General features: G+C 38.8%; 5 protein-coding genes and 2 long non-coding RNA genes across 7 annotated transcripts; 4 read left to right on the plus strand and 3 right to left on the minus strand.

The window, feature by feature from the left end:
- The first annotated feature begins 1,083 nt into the window (after positions 1-1,083).
- Positions 1,084-1,658, plus strand: LOC123469959. The gene is made up of 3 exons (XR_006643249.1): positions 1,084-1,177; positions 1,253-1,437; positions 1,511-1,658. It is a non-coding gene; the product is annotated as an uncharacterized LOC123469959 (long non-coding RNA).
- A 103-nt stretch (positions 1,659-1,761) lies between these two features.
- Positions 1,762-2,657, plus strand: LOC123469960. Its single transcript, XR_006643250.1, has 2 exons — positions 1,762-1,887; positions 2,092-2,657. It is a non-coding gene; the product is annotated as an uncharacterized LOC123469960 (long non-coding RNA).
- Positions 2,658-4,043: 1,386 nt separating this feature from the next.
- Positions 4,044-5,597, plus strand: LOC116915973 (cyclin-C). The gene is made up of 7 exons (XM_032921145.2): positions 4,044-4,212; positions 4,280-4,386; positions 4,446-4,652; positions 4,715-4,838; positions 4,944-5,068; positions 5,141-5,339; positions 5,444-5,597. The coding sequence occupies exons 1-7, from the start codon at positions 4,181-4,183 to the stop codon at positions 5,514-5,516; spliced, it is 867 nt and encodes a 288-aa protein (XP_032777036.1). The 5' UTR covers positions 4,044-4,180; the 3' UTR covers positions 5,517-5,597.
- LOC123470238 (folate receptor alpha-like) lies at positions 5,517-6,899 on the minus strand. Its single transcript, XM_045170302.1, has 4 exons — positions 6,630-6,899; positions 6,377-6,565; positions 5,877-6,095; positions 5,517-5,816 (listed from the first exon to the last, which is right to left on the minus strand). Exons 1-4 carry the CDS (start codon positions 6,810-6,812, stop codon positions 5,619-5,621), a joined length of 789 nt encoding a protein of 262 aa, XP_045026237.1. The 5' UTR covers positions 6,813-6,899; the 3' UTR covers positions 5,517-5,618.
- Positions 6,900-7,447: 548 nt separating this feature from the next.
- On the plus strand, positions 7,448-11,826 carry LOC116915972 (E3 ubiquitin-protein ligase KCMF1). The gene is made up of 12 exons (XM_032921144.2): positions 7,448-7,786; positions 7,946-8,113; positions 8,176-8,315; positions 8,382-8,469; positions 8,534-8,666; positions 8,745-8,980; positions 9,047-9,145; positions 9,276-9,343; positions 9,424-9,593; positions 9,652-9,869; positions 9,932-10,153; positions 10,222-11,826. The coding sequence occupies exons 1-12, from the start codon at positions 7,771-7,773 to the stop codon at positions 10,527-10,529; spliced, it is 1,866 nt and encodes a 621-aa protein (XP_032777035.2). The 5' UTR covers positions 7,448-7,770; the 3' UTR covers positions 10,530-11,826.
- Positions 11,827-12,581: 755 nt separating this feature from the next.
- Positions 12,582-16,696, minus strand: LOC116915971 (SID1 transmembrane family member 1). The gene is made up of 19 exons (XM_032921143.2): positions 16,435-16,696; positions 16,190-16,359; positions 15,980-16,119; positions 15,759-15,914; positions 15,537-15,681; positions 15,383-15,466; positions 15,172-15,300; positions 15,004-15,104; positions 14,855-14,931; positions 14,556-14,776; positions 14,429-14,482; positions 14,160-14,357; positions 14,043-14,099; positions 13,873-13,933; positions 13,567-13,806; positions 13,441-13,505; positions 13,092-13,376; positions 12,903-13,016; positions 12,582-12,826 (listed from the first exon to the last, which is right to left on the minus strand). Exons 1-19 carry the CDS (start codon positions 16,553-16,555, stop codon positions 12,764-12,766), a joined length of 2,481 nt encoding a protein of 826 aa, XP_032777034.2. The 5' UTR covers positions 16,556-16,696; the 3' UTR covers positions 12,582-12,763.
- Positions 16,697-16,762: 66 nt separating this feature from the next.
- On the minus strand, positions 16,763-18,561 carry LOC116936742 (26S proteasome regulatory subunit 6B). Its single transcript, XM_032943910.2, has 6 exons — positions 18,403-18,561; positions 18,224-18,319; positions 17,823-18,156; positions 17,597-17,752; positions 17,238-17,530; positions 16,763-17,180 (listed from the first exon to the last, which is right to left on the minus strand). The coding sequence occupies exons 1-6, from the start codon at positions 18,436-18,438 to the stop codon at positions 16,842-16,844; spliced, it is 1,254 nt and encodes a 417-aa protein (XP_032799801.2). The 5' UTR covers positions 18,439-18,561; the 3' UTR covers positions 16,763-16,841.
- Between the last annotated feature and the right edge of the window lie 153 nt (positions 18,562-18,714).

Consider the following 18,714-nt stretch of genomic DNA (forward strand, 5'->3'; position numbering starts at 1 on the left):
TGAGTGATTTCACACATTGCCGTTTCGTTTTTCACATGTTAGGCAGCTGATTCCCGTCTTTATTTTTTGATGAACGTATTCCCCTTGATCTTAACTGTAAAACTCATTTGTTCAAACGTCGTTTTCACTTATTAACTATCGCTAATTTAAAAAAATTAACAAATTTCCGTGTTTTCTTCGCCATTTATTTGTTCCGTAGCTCGATCCCCCCTTCAGCGGCTCAGCCTTGAACGCGTCTCTCCCCTTCAGCGGCTCAGCCTTGAACGCATCTCCCCCCTCTACCTATGCCAATGCCAGTACTCAGGTGAAGTAGGAAATGAAAATGTTTGATGAAATAAATCTTATAAATCTTACGGATTGATTTCAAACATATCCATAACAATTTCATGTTTTTTAAAGCAACAAACGCATATCACTTTTAAGTTTCTTGTTTTATGGGGCTGACGCGAGGTGCTGCTCAAGCCGGCCAGAAGGGTGGTCGAGCGGGGGAGGCTGCACGCACTCATGGGAGAGGGGTGAGTGAAGGGGGGTTTACCTGGGCCATACCATACACTCCCATGTTTTCCCTTCTCCGTACATGTCAACGGGTGGTCTAGTGGTTAGCAACTCGGGGTAATAATCTCAAGTGCCGGTGTTCGAATCTCGGCCATGTCGGAATAGAATTTAATTTACAAAATATTTTAAAAAAATTAATAGCTCAACAGCATAAAGCGGTGTGGAACTACCCTGGCGAAATTGATCGTTTTTGGTTTTTTTAATTGATAAAGAAGAAAGAAATATACAGCACGAAAAGAAAATTTCTATTATAGTTGAATACCAAATGTGGTTTTGAAGATTTCCATCTATCGGTGATAGTGGCGTCAGTAGCGTGGTTCAATAGCGTCATGAAGATGGCGTCATCTGCTCATCGTCAACTTCAGCGTTTAATTTACAAATAAGCAATAGAAATCTTATAAAAAAATAAAAATAGCTTCAACATGTGTACATTTTATTTTTAATCATTTTAAAATTTGAATTACAATTTTCGTTACATTTGATCTGTAAGAATTCAATTTTGAATCATTTTCATTTCAAATTGATTCACACACATAGCAGACGCCAACACATCAAGCGTCATCCATAGCGTGGTCTATGGTGCAATGCTATCGCTGGAGTAAGTTGTTTACCTTCAATTCGGGTATGTTAGAGAATTATATCATGTTATTTTCAATCTTAAGTTGCTACTATTGTAATTATCAACTTGTGTGAATAGGTAGCGTCATGATTGGACTACCCTGATGGCGTCATGATCGCTGCTGATTGCCTTTCAAATAGGTTTTCAGCATTCTACTTACAACTTTGGCATAGAGTCACATATTTCACAATCCAACATCAATTGGTAGCAACAGCAGCCCTTCTCTCCATCATCCAGAAGGGTCTGAGATCAGTGTTGGAGATGTGAGTGACAATTTTAATATGATGAAATTTATCTACCACCAAATTTTTACTCGTGTATGTTTTTGTTTTTCAGGATGGTTCGGAACAACCCATGGAAAGCTTATCACTCATTGATGCTGTGATGCCTGATGTTGTTGCAAGTCGTCAACAGCAAACACAGAACAATCAGAAACCACAAGTGGTAAAGACAGAACCACCAAATTCCAATGGAGATGAACCCATGCATTCCTATCGTAAGATGGTCAATACTTTTCTTTGATCCCCTGAACTACTTACTTATTTTCCCTTCAACTATTTAATGAAGGCTGGGAAGAGGAAACAGGAGTAGAGATACCTGCCAGCAAATCAACTGTACTACGTGGCCATGAATCTGAAGTTTTCATCTGCGCCTGAACCCAACAACTGATTTATTGGCTTCCCGCTCAGATTGGGAACCTGAATGCTATTCAGGTAACCAGTGCCAATACATTTTATACATCAATAAAAATAAGATAATATGTTTTAAAAATCAGTTGAATGTTAAATTTACATTTCATCATCGCTCACAAATGACATGTCATAATTATCTATGTTTTCATCATTGGGTCTTGTCAAAATACTATCAAATCAAATGTGTCCGATCCTTTTCCTGATGATGAGACTGACGATGAGCAGATGACGCCATCTTCATGACGCTATTGAACCACGCTACTGACGCCACTATCACCGATAGATGGAAATCTTCAAAACCACATTTGGTATTCAACTATAATAGAAATTTTCTTTTCGTGCTGTATATTTCTTTCTTCTTTATCAATTAAAAAAAACCAAAAACGATCAATTTCGCCAGGGTAGTTCCACACCGCTTTATGCTGTTGAGCTATTAATTTTTTTAAAATATTTTGTAAATTAAATTCTATTCCGACATGGCCGAGATTCGAACACCGGCACTTGAGATTATTACCCCGAGTTGCTAACCACTAGACCACCCGTTGACATGTACGGAGAAGGGAAAACATGGGAGTGTATGGTATGGCCCAGGTAAACCCCCCTTCACTCACCCCTCTCCCATGAGTGCGTGCAGCCTCCCCCGCTCGACCACCCTTCTGGCCGGCTTGAGCAGCACCTCGCGTCAGCCCCATAAAACAAGAAACTTAAAAGTGATATGCGTTTGTTGCTTTAAAAAACATGAAATTGTTATGGATATGTTTGAAATCAATCCGTAAGATTTATAAGATTTATTTCATCAAACATTTTCATTTCCTACTTCACCTGAGTACTGGCATTGGCATAGGTAGAGGGGGAGATGCGTTCAAGGCTGAGCCGCTGAAGGGGAGAGACGCGTTCAAGGCTGAGCCGCTGAAGGGGGGATCGAGCTACGGAACAAATAAATGGCGAAGAAAACACGGAAATTTGTTAATTTTTTTTAAATTAGCGATAGTTAATAAGTGAAAACGACGTTTGAACAAATGAGTTTTACAGTTAAGATCAAGGGGAATACGTTCATCAAAAAATAAAGACGGGAATCAGCTGCCTAACATGTGAAAAACGAAACGGCAATGTGTGAAATCACTCATCGTGGTTTGAGCTACGGCAATGAATATATACGGTGGCGGATCTCTCGCAAATTATTCCGCCTTCTCGCTCATGTAGAGTAGGTCGAATTTTTTTATGAAAATATTTCAGAGTACCTAATGGAACTTAGAAATAATTGGGAGAAATAGGCTCACTTTATAAATATTTTTAAAGTGGGCCTATTTCGTCCGGGCCTATTTGCCGGGCCTATTTCGTCGGGGCCTATTTCGACCGGGCCTATTTCTCCGGCTTCCATATTTATTCATTTTCACTAAGATTTGAAAGAATTAATAACAAATGAAAATGCCACAGTACTCTTAACAAATGTTGAAACGACCGGTTAGAAAACAGAGGGCGTAACGCTCATTGCTTTCGTGCGAAGCAAGACCCAGATAAAGAAAAAGAGAACATTGATGACAATTTCAACTGTTTATTTCGTGGCAAGATAAAACATTTCAGTCTCAAAATATGCCTCTTCAAAAATACACCTGGTTTTATGGCCGATGGGTGTAGTACAATACAAGGTCATTGCAAATAATTAGATATAAAAAAACAATTTACTTACCATTCCTGCGGAGTCTTTATGGTTGTGCAATAAAGACAAAGATCCTTTCCTTCGAACTATACAGATAGCCAATCTTGGCACAGCAAACGAAACACAAGTTCTAACAAACAGCAATAACAATTCGTCGCGAATTTGTTCAAGTAAATGTCAACAAATTAAAAAAGGACTGGAAAGAACCATAGATTTAAAACATGAGTTTTTGTTGGCGTAGAGCTTACAGTGCTTATCGGGGTTACATGTTCTCAAAAAAGAATAGTACGCGGTTCTTATTTCTCTAAATGAAATGCCAAATCCAATGGCATTTTAAATAAGGGTTTCGCAAAATCGTTTCGCTATTTAGGTTGCCTTTAGGCGATATTTGAGTGTTTCGCAACCCATTGCCTGGGGGCTGTTTCGCACAGCGTTCCGCGTTTTAGTCGCTGTTCGTTTCGCGTTTCGTTTTCGCGTTTTAGGGATGCCCGCTTACCGCTCCAAGGATACGGCGTAATACTCAGCCGCCAGCCCCTACCTCAGTTGTTAGTTTACAGTAGTTGTTGTTGTTGTATGTTTCAGCTTACAGTTCTGTTGAATGACAGGTAAACCAGATTAAATAATAAGGAAACAAGTAAAACCAGGCTGTAAACAATGGCTGGGAATTTCTGGCAGAGCTCACACTGGTTAGTATAATGCTTTACAAATTTCTTCGTGAATATTTGTCTGGTAATTCATTTTGAAAAATCACAGTCAACAGTGGTTACTAGATCCTTCTGACCTGGTTCGAGAACGGCAAGTGGATTTTGCTGTCGTAACAGAAGAAGATTATCAAAAATTATTCATATTCTTCAGTAACTGTAGGTTATTTTACTGACCATAACATTACCAATGCTAAGTAGTTCCATTTCAAAATTAGTCATCCAGGTTCTCGGAGAGCATTTGAAACTGAAACAGCAAGTGATTGCAACTGCCACTGTGTACTTTAAACGTTTTTATGCAAGAAATTCTTTGAAATGTATTGATCCACTATTGCTTGCACCTACTTGCATATTATTGGCTTCAAAAGTGGAAGAATTTGGGGTAATTTCAAACAACAGGCTCATCACTACATGTCAATCAGTTGGTATGTGAATCACAATTTAAATAAAACAAACACTACATTTTAATTTTTTGCCAATTAAATAGTCAAATCTAAATTCAACTATGCCTATCCTCAAGAATTTCCTTACAGAGCAAATCACATTCTTGAGTGTGAATTCTATTTATTGGAAAATATGGATTGCTGCCTTGTTGTCTACCAACCTTATAGGTACCAGATAGCCTTGTATTACTGCTAAATTATTTCTTTTATTTTTGTTTCTTTGAACAAATGTTCTCAATGAACTCAACAAAACTGTTTCAAATGAATCTGCAGGCCACTTGTCCAGTTTGTTCAAGATATTGGGCAAGAAGACCTTCTTGGATTGTCCTGGAAAATAGTCAATGATAGTCTAAGAACTGATATTTCACTCTTGTATCCCCCATACCAAATTGCACTAGGTTAGTTTGATTCTTTTGCATTGCGTGTTCCGTTCTGTCCTTGATCTTCATTTTTTTTTTCTAATAATTTAGCCGCCATGCAAATGGCATGTGTAGTGCTTCAAAAAGACGGCAAAAATTGGTTTGCGGAAATTGCGGTTGATACAGATAAAATTCAGGAAATAACTCGCCAAATACTGGCGTTGTATGATCTTTACAAGACGTATGACGAGAAAAAAGAAATTCAGGGATTGTTGGCGAAGATGCCAAAGCCGAAATCACAGCCAAGTCGGTAGGGTATTTTTTTTTTAATATGCTAGTTCCAAATTTTTCCCACTTATCACATTGCAAAAAATAAAAATTCAAAATGTTTAATACACTGTGATAACTATGTAGGCCTCCCTCGTCAGCACAATCACAGGATGGAATACAGGGCACAAATGACCAATCCATGGGTGTGAACAACTGATAGTATTCTAAATTTTTTTAATATTGCAACACAAAAATTGTGTTATGAACAATTATTTAATACATGTTTTTTTTAACAAAATGAGAATGCAATTTCTCTACCCTAGTTAACAGACAACAACAAGGCAGGGAAGATGCACAAAAGTAACTGAACTGAAGAAACTTTGTAACTCACAGCGCTGTTACTTTGTTGAATTTTCCAGCGTGCTACATTTTCATTAGGGTTGCCTTGACTACCATCAAACCAGATACGCATGCAGGGTTCAGAATTATCGGTATACTTCCAGGAATGATCCCAAACCTTGTGCAAAAAATTTGTTTGAATACAGCGGTAACAGGAAAACAAAACCTTATTCCTTACCCGTTCACAGAAATTAGACGAATTTTGAAAGATTTCTGAGAACGTGCGACATTCTGATTCAGGTCGGCAACGATTGGTCCCATTTATCCATTCGAAATTCAGTGTCCAGTTGTCTGTACAAGTAAAATCATCCTTGCAAGCTTTAAACCAATCATCACAGTCGGTAGCACAGAGAGGCACGCCTAAAAATCTTTCTCGGCGCATTTTCATGCTTGATACCTAGATCCGTAAAATACAAGACTTTTTTCTTAGATGTTTGACATTAAAAAAAAAATTATTTGGAAAATTAGTATTCAGAATGGTATCTCAGAATTGTTAAATTCTGGTGAGATCCATGGGAATTTCCTACAGTCTATTGTTTTTCAATATATTTGATGTGCTGTTGAATAATCATCAGTATGAACAACTTTCTACTTTGAACTAGTCAAATACCTTAGAAGAAGGTATTGTATATATTACTACTGGTAGTATTTATTTCATCTATTTATATCTCAACCTACCATCTGAACCCATGGACCAACGTTAGGGGAACATTCGTAAAAGCACAGGTCTTGTACAAAATGTTCCAAACATTTGTTTGACATTTTCTTGTTTGGACAGTGGTTGTAGTTAAAGCCGTACATTTTCCCTCCGTGAGCATGAACAGTCGTATTTCCCGTGCAACAAGAATTGTTTTTCCATGGTGAACACTGAAAACAAAATGTAAGAATGTGCTAGTAAGAACAGTAGCAAAATGACGAAAACTTGGGTTACCTGTTGGTGTAAAGAATCTTCCGGTCCAGGCTCTCGTTTGTGATTATTGCCATCGATACAGGAATTCACCAATTGCCTCTTATCTTTTATGCTGATTTGACTAAAAACTGAACTAAGCAATCCTAATATAAGAAAAAAGGTGACGAAATAGTGTCCGGCAGTTCTTTTTTTATGGGAGCGCATGGCCAAAGCCAATTGTCTTCTGCTAGAACAGCACGTCGTGAATGGCGGTCCGTCCACAGTCCTCTTCTCAATGCGAATGATCGTTTTCACTTTTCGTGCTACACTACGAACAAAGGGAAGGGTTGTGGCCTTCGGCTCATTTCAAAACGCATCGGCTAGGATGTATGTTAATTGAGATAATAATGAAATCACGCCAATGTCATCACATCAGCACCGCTTCAAGTATCAAGTCACGTTTCATCGTATGCGCCTTTTGGTTTCCCTTTTGGTTTTGTTTCTGCATTTGTTAGTCACATCAAAGTTTTTTTTCGTTAGTGAAAAAAAAATTACAGAATAGAGCGTTAAATGAATATTCTTAAGGTAAGTGTGCAATGAAACCTATTATAAAATAAATTTCGAACTTTGGAAAGCTGATTCTTTAGTTGGTCTGGTTAGAACACATGTAATCGGATGACATACCTATGCATGTCAAAACAATAAATGCATTCTTTTATACAAATCCGTGATCAAAAGTGTTAAAATAAACTAAATTAAATGAGGGTAACGATGGTTTTTTCTAAAGAAAACGGCAAACTTGAAAAACTTGAATCGTCGAAAGTCAAAGATTCAGTCAGTAGATGGCATGCTGGTCGTTTTTCGACGTCACAATATGGCCGTGGTTTTCTAGAGAATGTTTTCCCATTCATCAGAAGAGAAGACATTTTCTGGTTTACGGTTTGTTTGCGTGATTATCCAATGCAGATTTGCTTATCTGCTTGGTACTCATTAATTGTCTCTAGATTGAATCCCGGTCGCCGGAGTCCCTCACGACCCATAAATATCGATTTTCGAAAAATCCTATATTCAGCTAACACTGACTAGTGTAAAATTAGGGAGTGCGTTTCTCTTGTGAAATCAATCAAAAACCTGGTTGCTTTCTCCGGAGAATTCGATTTGAAAAGTACCCTGAAAAAAAGAAATGTCTAGGCATGAAGGTAAGTTCAATAATAAATAAACCAAACCTTTTTGTCTTTGTCAGAAATTTCATAAAGAACAAATTATTTTAAATACTATTCTGATTATCAGTTTTTCATACATAACAATTCTTAGTTAACAGCATACTTGAGGTAATAATTTTCTCCATTTCTATTTAGGTGTCAGCTGTGATTCTTGTATCAAAGGAAATTTTAGGGGTTTACGGTTCAAATGTTTGATATGCTATGACTATGATCTGTGTGCAACTTGTTATGAAGCAGGAGCAACGAACACACGCCACACTGCAGATCATCCCATGCAATGCATACTCACTAGATCAGACTATGGTGTGCTATTTTAGTTTAATGCATTATTTATTTTTAGTTATTCCAATCATGTTTTTAAACAGATACTTTTTATGGAGGGGAGTCAATCAGCTCAGATACAACCCAGTCTTTCACATGTCCTTATTGTGGCAAGCTTGGATACACTGAAACAGGGTTGTATGATCATGTAACAGCAGACCATACAGAGACCCCTTATGAAGTGGTAAGTCATTTTCTAAACAAGGTTTTAGCATTTACCTTCAATATGGGAAACTAAAATTTGGATTAGGTATGTCCCATATGTGCGTCTTTACCGGGTGGAGAGCCAAATCAGGTTACCGAAGATTTTGCTGCCCATCTTACCATGGAACATCGTGGTAAAATTTTCGCCCACAATAAACTTTAAACCCATTTATGTTACCGATTTTTACATTGCCAAAGGTGGCATTATTGGCAATAATGGTGTTTTACGAGAAGAAGAACCAGGAGGAATCGGTCGAGGTGTACGTCGTATTCCGCATCCAGCTCGTGGATCATCTGGCCCCAGAACACGAAGACCTAACATGCACTTTACGTAATTAATATTAGAATATGGTGTAGAATGTTCCCTTTGTTATCTGTAGCTTTTCTTTCCTTCAAATTTTTTTCTTAGTTCTACAGGGTCTGTTCTGACATCGTCGGGAAGTACGCCTGGATCTAACTCCAGTTCATCGAGAGAGCGGGATCGGGAACGCGAAAGAGAGGCGATGGATCCGATAGCCGAACTTCTCTCTCAACTGAGTGGGGTACGACGAGGACTTAGTGGTGTATCTGGTGCTTCCGGACTAGGTAGCGTTCTCGGTTTGGGCGCGCTAGGATCATTAGGTGGAGCTCTGGGCTCACTAGGAGGTAAGAGGTCTATTGTAGGTTTGTCCCTATATATTTTTTAAATATTTCAAATGATTTTTTCTTCAGCCAATTTAAGTGGTCCGTCGCCTGGGTCCTCCAGTTCTGGCTTGCCAACACCTTCCGGCAGAGGAAGACTATTAGGATTAGTTGGAAGAGACAATGCGGGTACGCGCATCTCACGCATTCTAATTGCAACAGTTTTTTTTTTTTTATGTTTGATTTTCTAATATCTTATTGATTACTTTCACCAAATCATATTTAATTAGCATTATTATTATTATGCTTTATGATGTAGGAGCGTTTAGTGAATTAGTCAGTAACGGAGCAAGTGGACAGTCCCAGCCGCAGTTAGAACGACATCAGGTATGAATTCTTCCATATTATTGATGATGGTGATGAAGATTCACGGTTTGTTACTTACTTGTTTGGATGGTTGTAAATAGGCGCTGAGACTGCCACGGCGACAGACACAAGTCATATCAGCACCATCAACGTTCTCATCAACGAATGTTAATACCGGTGCGGCACCTAATGGTTCCGGTTCTGTTGTACCCACCAACATTTCAGTCGGTAGCCGCGATTCTACGAGCAATTCCCATTTACTCTTATCAAGGTGTGTTTATTGTGCAATGTAGCTTCACAGGGTGTGCATTATATATGTGTTAATTTAGGTTGGGAAATGTACTAAAAGACGATAGGAAGGAGTCGAACAGTAAAACCTGTCAGGATCGAAGTCTCTTTATACAGGATCTAATCCTTTCAACTCTAGCTGCTGGATTTGAATTGGACATTGACAGAGATCTGACCACTCCTTTGTCTAGTGTCGACCTATCTCGGGATGTTTTGCCTACTGATCCTCCTCCTAAGAATGACCTTACATCGACAAGGGGTAGCCCTATTTTGAAACCCCACCAAAAAAGAGATTCTTATTAACGTTTTAATATTATTTAGCGAATCATGTTGGTGGGGCACCTGTGACATCGACCACAAGTACTACACTGGGCACAGTGGGAATCTCTGCCGCCGATACTATGGTTGTCTCACCCTCAACGTCAGTTACTGCTGCGTCCGCTTTCCCAGAAGGTTCATCCAACAGTCGACCTGCAACTGTTATTAGTAGCTCTCCATTGTCAACAAGACCCAAGCAAACGGTTCATCACAACGAACCGAAAGGTAACAGATTCATTGATAAACAGCGTACACAAAGGTATTCATAAAATAGTTTTTTTTTTATTAAACAGGTTCTGGTAACTCAACGTCCACTGTAACTGGACGACGAGTAACTCATCACCAGGCGCCAACTTCGAGTATGCGCGTCTCCAGTGCCTCTTCTTCAAACTCGTTATCGTCATCGTCTCGGCCGCCTGTTCACAGCTCGACTGGTGGGGTCGGTAGTGGGTCCGTCGGCTCTATGGTTCGATCTAGAAGTCATGGCACCAACGGAGCTAGTGGGGCGACTGGGTCTAGCACTGGAGCGCCCAGTGGATTGTTAAGAAAGCCTGTCCGGCCGCAGACCAGTCATCCCCCGCCTCCCCCTTCCTCTCACTAATGTATTGTTTTCCGATATTTGCTTTTGTCTTCGTCTGAGAATCGTGGGCGAGGGTAAAACGGATGACCAAGAAAGTGTCCAAGAAGATATCCGTCGCCCTATTTGGTTGGTAATCTTTAAACCCTGTCCGCTACCCTTCGCACTCCTCTGGAAGTGCCTGACTGGAACAAACACAAACTGACGCTAGACTTCTACTGTGCGAATAGAGGAAAATGGAGACAGAAATAAGCAAATAATTAAAGTTAAAGAATGATGATTGTTTGGATCTTTTAAACTACGGAAAAACTGTTAGGGCCATTATTATTCAGTGTGATGGCTGCCAAATGTAAGAAAATGCCCTATCCCACCTTCCGATAAACCTGTGAAGGATTTGGATTGCAGCAGCCGTGTAGCATATATATATTCACAAATAAGAAAGGAAAAAAAAAAAAAAAAAAACGACAGCTTTCAAGATTTTTTCTTTTTCTCCTTTCATTTCTTTACTTTATTGATAAAGAAACTTCTTGATTTCTTATGTTACTAATTTTACTGCGCTAAGCTGAATGTTGATTTGCTTTGTAGGTAACGCACTCTAAGTTTTGTATCTGGCTGTTTTCCCTTTTTTTTTTTTTTTTTTTCTTTCAATTTTTGCTCCCATTTCACTTATGCATAAATATTATATTATACAATAGGGAATTTTCCGGGCCTTAATGTCTTCTTTCACAACCAGCTGCTGGCTAGTCGAAGTGTAGAGAGATTGAAGGAGGCGAGAGACAGAGGAAAGTTCTATGAACTGATATTTTGGAAAATGAAATGTTTGTTAATCACAGATACACACGCAAACACGTGCCCAACTTAGCCGTCAGACGCTGGTCTTTTACACCTGGCATTGTTATTATTATTAATTTTTTTTAATAAATATGATTCCCAGGATGACACGTCGGACTGCCATCGATTCGAATCGACAATTGAGTTACTGAATTCTGATTGACCGATTCTTTTCTTTTTGAATTCGTCTCCTCTTTTAAATTGTATATCCAGCAGATCATTGGCATTAAATTATGAAAACTCTGTTTCCCAACGTCATCAAAACGGTCTTTCTGTGTTGATCATTTCTCCATCCTTTGAGCCTTTTTACTGAGTTTGTTCCCTGGCGACCGCCTCCCCATTTTTCTCCTTCCCTTCCTTTTTTTATAGTGGAAATAATTTGTTTCATTGAATCGATTGTATTTGCAGTCCATGGCGCGCATAAATGTAATTTCTTTAAATAGTGGTCACATGATGGATTGCCTATAACAATAAATTCATTCATCTAACACTTGATGGCTACAGTAAGTGGAGTGCGAGGTGCGAACTAGAAGAACGACAAAATTATTCATGATCCTCTCAGTTTCTTTGTTTCATTGAGTGAAATTTTTTTCGCCACTGGAGAACTACACAAATGGCGGTTTCAAATGGCAAATGCACTAGAAACGTCACCCAGCATTACACTTTCGGACAAACTTTTGATATAGTGACTGGTGTGGTTCTTGTCCAGTTCAGCTAGCATAGCCACGTTGAAGTAACTCGACTTCTCTATTTCTGAATTTGTACTTCTCATTAATATGGCGTGAAATGACTTTCTATTATCCCTGATTTACTTACACGCCGTACTGTATCTTCTGATGCAATTGCAAAACTTCTGTTGGACCATGGTATGTTGGTATGAGGCTGTCCCACTGCCGTCATCAGAAGAAAAAATGGCAAAATAAACGACTTACTTTAAGTATTTTTAAGAGTAAATGTTGTCACCTTCAATTCCTTCCAATGGGAGCCCATCCTTGAATAGGATAAATAATTTTTACCTTGAAGGAGGCTTATTAATTTATATATACGTAAAAAAAAAGAAAGTGTCGGGCTTGTTTTTTAAGTCCGACTTTTTTGTGTTAAACTGGCTTCAAATGTTGAATTCGATTAAATTTGTTATAACCCAATTTGAAAGCTGTTTTTGTTAAAATATAAATTTTTCTGTTAGTTGAATAGTAACGTGAATACTTAGCAATCGATGTAAAACAAACAAGTATTTCTGCAAAATCAATTCGTACACGTCGGGTGTTTTATTTCTTTCTTTTTTTTTTTTTTTTACATCCGTCCCGAGAATCATCACATACTGATTGCAATGACGACTAGCACGTTAAACAAAACGTTTCATAAAAGTTAAGTTCAAAACCATAATACAATTCCGTGAAAAAAGATCGGCGCAGGCTAGATTTCAGTTAGAAGACCGGGATTCTATCGCGAGGAGTGTAGGCCAGGTCATCATCCAAGGTAAGAAGGGTCTTGAAAAGAAAAACATTATGCAGTATGTGTTCAGAGGAAATCATGGCATATCTTGTATCCAAATCTGATTGTTACCATGAAAGAGAAAAACAAGCTGGCAGCCGACAAGAAATGCCAAATGTCATGGAAATCGTAGAAATTGAGAATCGCACATTCCTGATTGAAAACTCGCGATTCAGCAGCACGTTTCTGTGAAGCAAAACATTCAGTGAAATGAAAGCTATTAGTTCAAGAGGAACCGACGATAAGTAGCGGTGAAATTACCCTCCATGTAATAGCCTTGTTGATGAAAAAATACATTGCAGCACCCCACGAAAGTGAAGCTAAGCAAATGTAAAATACCGCCTGACACAGAATTTTCTCCCCATGACGCAATTTCATGATAATGTAGAACAAGGTGTACAGCATCAGATTGGTGATGAAAATCGCCAACATGTACGAAGCGAAATCCGGTGGACGTTCCATCAATCCATAAACCGCCAACCCGACGTTAGTTAAATTTCCTATAACCAATAGGAACATGCGATCGACGTACATTGGTCGAAACCACTACAATCGAAATGAAGTTAGTAGAGCCTAAAACGATAACTCAAATTCAATAAAAACTTTTTACATTCGATGGCCCTGCTTGGAAATCGTTCCAAAAGATCACGTAGATTCGTTTGAAAACGCCTAAGTCTGTGAAAGAAAAAAAATATTACACAACAACTTTCGTAAAGTTAGAGACACGTTTACATACTTAATTTCCATCTTCCCATATAATATACTTGGGCAGATAACGCTACGCAAGCCAGTAGATGAATTGCAGAGAATATAATTCGGAATGCCAAATTGTCTTCAAAAACAGAGACGACACCGAGAAGCACAACGAAAGCAAGAACGGAAAAAGCTGCATGAGCTTCGGCGTTGATGTCTGGATGTCGAGTTTGGTAGATTTTCAACATACACAGCATGCTTATAACATACATGAAAGTGGTATCTATTTAAAAAAATTTTATAAAATCAACATTTGCCTAAGCATTAGGAATACAGTCGGGGGTATTACCAAATTGATAGTTGGCATGCGTCGGACAGATGTGGTAACAGGCACTTAGTACGCCTTCGACCTTTTCAAAATGTAATACCAAGTAAAAGTTATAAGAGCATTATCACACAGGTTTGTTGAAATATGACATTGCTGCCACTAAATTTGATAAAGGACAAGGAAATCAATACCATTAATGCTGTTCCCATGGCATAAAAAAGGCCGTAATGTTGAGGGATTCCATAAAACTGTGGGATAAAACACGATACAATAGGAAAGCTAATTTGATATCAACAAACATTATTTACCTTTTCTAGCCGATCGTGATTTGCTTGTGCTTGTCGCCTGAGAACATCTCGGCGAGCGGTATTAATGATGAAAAGAAGGCCTAGTAGGACGTAGCCAAGATTTGAATACACATGGTTAAAATCCGTCAAATCTCCCAAAGGATGAGCGCAGAGGAAGTTAAAGTAGCACAGGTCTTGATCACCCGTATCGTTTAAAACCTGGATTTAAAAAAAAAAGGGTAAATGAAATGGATGGTCATGGAAATGGTAGGCTCATAAAATGGTAGTACTTTTTGGTAAATGATGACAAGCTGCAAAACTGGCAGAGCATAAAATACCGCCACCTGTTCAAATTATATGAGAAATACATAAAATGTAGAGAGTCATTCTTACATCATTGAAATTATGGAAACCCACAATCAGCAAATTCCACATGTAGAGCTGAGACTTTTTGCCGTGGAATCGAGACCCTTTGTGAGATAGGTCGGCCACGAAGAGAAAGGTTTTGGTCCGTACAACATTTTTATCACTGTACGCATCAGGCATAAGATCAATATCAGTAATGTCCAGTGACGAAGATGAGCGCGAAAGATTTTCCGATTCCAAATCTCTTACAACAGGAGCCTGACCGACGATCGCTATGAGATAAAACAGTTGAGATTGATAAAGCTACAGAAACCAATTCGAATTTTGAACTGGAAATTCAAAATGCTTACGAGTAGAAATGGACCCATAACGCGAAGGCCTATTTCGTGCTTCAAGCAAACTTGGTTCCAACACATCGGGTATAGTGCTAAACAAGATAGACCACGAAAAAGTATAAAGGATTACCATAACCGATAACATAACCACAGAAATGAATTACTTTCTGCACGTGAAACAAAAGGCAACAAAAGCCCCAACGTAGAAGAGAGCGAATATCCCCAGGACTCCTATAACGGCGGCCATGAAATCAATGTAGCTAACCTGACATCCGACGGAGAATGAACGAAAAGTCTGCTGAATATTATTAGAATTTAATTTTTTGTTTTACCTTTTCATGAATGACAAAATGAACAGTTTTCTGTCTCAATGGCGGTGGGCGGTTCCGTTTGCCAGTACATTCATAGTCGTCAGCTTTAGCGACAAAGACAAAGAAAAAGCCGAAAGGAAATCTTTCGCGCTGGAATAAAATATTAAAATTAGCTTTCTCCATTCTATTTTAAACTTGATTGCAATAGATACGTCTTTGAAACACCACTTACGCTTATAGTCATTCCGGTTTTGTTCATAAGTGTCTGCCAAATTCCATCATACTTTAGATCATGGTCCATGTCGAACACGGGACACTACATTTAAAAATACGATACGTTTGCAATTCAGCTAGACTATTGACCAATGAGGAGAAACTTTTAATACCGTTAAGTTTTGGACCGAGACTGACATACAATAATCATCGTCTGACGTAACCGTAAGTAGTACATTCGTAACACCTTCAGGAAATAGGAACTGGTAATACTTCGGCTCAGAGGCCGTCAACGCAACTGTGTGATTTTCGTCCAACCTGAAAACACAAATAATTTGGTGTGAGTTTTCATTGGTGAGGTCACGGCCATTTTCCTAAGGAACACATAGACCTACCCGACAACGAAGTCTGCGATAGGAGAAACAGAAGCAACAAAGCTCAAGTTTTTCGGATCTGACGTGGATACTCCGAGGAAAAATTCGTGTTGTACACTTACGTTATGTTTTAATGGCTCAGTGCAGAGCTGACGGCTCACGCTGCTGTACTCTTGCCTAGGGGAAGATATTGTTTATGCCTTAACAAAAACATCAGACTAGTACCATATTGTGTGACATACCATCCACTTGCGGTTTCAAGCAAAAGCGGGAGTTGCCAGGATAGAACTGCTTTTTGTTGTCTAACAACTACAAGAATAGGGTTTTCTCTGAAAGCAGCTTGGCTAGTAACTTGAACAGATAAGGCTTGGTTTTCCAAAAGCTGAAAATGTGTCAATGAGAATTATCTGTAACTATAAGGTTATTTTTGATAAAACATGTTTCATACATACATCTTGTGTGTAGGAATACTGGAAAATGTATTCCAGCGTGGAGTTGACAGCAAAGCTGTATTTTTGATTGAGTTTTGCATCTATGACTCTGGTATGAACCTTTTGCTGATACCTTGAGACCGAGTTTGTCTCGTACCTCAAGTCTTTTCTGACAACAGAATGACTGTTTCCTTGTTTAAAATAAAAGTATCTCATGTGGTGATTCTATTTCTACTACGAATAAAATATTTTAAGAAATAACCTACGTTTGAAGGCGTATTTCGCCCTTGCAAGACTGTCGATTTGGAGTGCAGCCAAGTAAGTGCCTAACAAAGCGGCAACCAAAGCTGTTATCGACAACAATTTAATTTTTGTGGTTATGTCCATGCTTTAATTCTTTAAAACACCGAGCAGTACTCGATGAATGACAGGGACCACAAATGAATCATACTATTTAAAACGTCCGATAAGACTGACGATTTGGACATGAAAAATACCTAGAAACTGCAGACTGCAAAACTCTGGAACTGTTTCCGTAAACAACGGCATCTAACGGTGAAAGTGCTTACTGCTCTTTGGTCAAAAAAGAAGGGATTTTCGAACAGAATTTGATGTGTATTGGTGTGGATACTTGAGAACAAAAAAAAAAAAAAAAACACAAGAAAAACCAAACTCATTTATAAAACTCGTGCTCAGCTTCATCTTTCTTAATGTTATTTTTGTATCCCTTTTCAAAGTCTTTCGCCAATACGATGTAGCGGTTTTCGCGAACTGCATGCATACCGGCCTCTTGACAGATTGCGTTAATATCTGCACCAGAAATCTTGTCCGGCCTGGCAACGAAGTCTTCTAAATCCACCTCGTCGCTCAGATTCATCTTGGCTGTAATCGTTGCGAAAACTAACCGCTTTTGACGTCTATCAGGCAATGGAAATTCTATTTTGCGATCAAGACGGCCAGGACGGAGAAGTGCAGGATCCAGTGTATCTGCTCGGTTGGTTGCCATAATGACCTAAAATTTGTCATGGAATTTAGTTTAACTTGATGAAGTTCGAGCAGGTGGTCTTACTTTGACGTTAGTGGTCTGGTCAAATCCGTCCATTTGATTAAGTAATTCCAATAGAATACGTTGAACCTCCCGATCGGCACCGGTCTGAGCATCAAAACGCTTCGTGGCAATGGCGTCGATCTCATCAATAAAAATAATAGCTGGTGCATTCTCTTTTGCAAGGCGGAAGACATCACGGACCATACGGGGTCCTTCACCCAGATACTTTTGAACAAACTCTGAGCCAACCACACGGATGAAGGCCGCTGTTGTATGATGTGCCACTGCTTTGGCCAACATAGTTTTCCCACATCCTATGTAAAGCAATAACAATCTTGTGTATAATGAACATTTATACACACTACGGTTCTACTTGTTACCTGGGGGCCCATACATCAAAACACCTCTTGGAGGATCAATACCGATTTGCTTGTAAAGCTCAAAGTGTGTTAATGGGAGCTCAACTGCTTCCCTCATCTCTTGTTTTTGCATGTCCATTCCACCAATGTCAGCATAAGACACATCAGGTTTTTCATCTGGAAAAAGAGAACAGAATTTGTAAAAAAAAAATTGCCTAGGAGGAGATGAAAACAATGTAGGACAAACCTGCTCCCAGCATAGAAATAGATGAATCTGCTTCTGGTGGAAGTACATCGACAAGAGCATTGCTGTGCTTGTGCAATGCAACACTTGCTGATGGTTTTAACAGTTCCCTATCAATAGTTGAAAGAATTCTGACAAAGTAATTGGACCCAGTTGTGCTGCCTACAATCCCAGTGTTCTGATCAACAGCTTCAAGAAACTGTCCAATAACTAAAGGTACACTTTGAATTCGTTTCACTTCCTCTTGAGCGTGTAGGTATTCCTTCTTCAAATTTCTTTGTTCATCTTTAATGTAGGCTTCTTGCACAGTCAATGACTCTAGTTGCATTTGCAATTTCTATATATGTACATATATATGTCAATTTGAATGAAAATGTCAAAGTGTGGGCTGTAAGATCTAATACCTTGTATTTAGTGTAAAGATCATCGATGTCAAGTGCTTCATTGATGGTTGGAATTAATAAATTGACGTTCGGTTTCAAATCAGGAATAGCTTCTTCCTACATTGAATATATTCGTACGTGAGTAGCAATCGTTTGTGATATTACTATATCTTTTTAATTCAACTAAATTGAATATTTACCGTTCGCTCGGGTACTATTACACACATATCCTCCATGACGATGACAAGATGTTTCTGCAGCGCTTTACAGAAACAGAAAAAAGCCGAATAACTACCACCACTGCATTGCCAGATCGAGTTAAAAACATTACGCAGTTTACTCGATCAATCGCGCAGTCCAGACGCCAGAGCGCGCCCAGTGCCAGCCAGCCAATTGCCACATAAATAACTTAAATTTAAAATAAGAGCACAACTGGCATAAGAATTATTACGCTGTTTAAGAGTTTAACAATATATCATTTATAAAGCTGATCGTGCGAATAACGTTCGGAT

Source organism: Daphnia magna, linkage group LG2, assembly GCF_020631705.1.
Source record: "Daphnia magna isolate NIES linkage group LG2, ASM2063170v1.1, whole genome shotgun sequence".
Classification (NCBI taxonomy): Eukaryota; Metazoa; Arthropoda; class Branchiopoda; order Diplostraca; family Daphniidae; genus Daphnia; species Daphnia magna.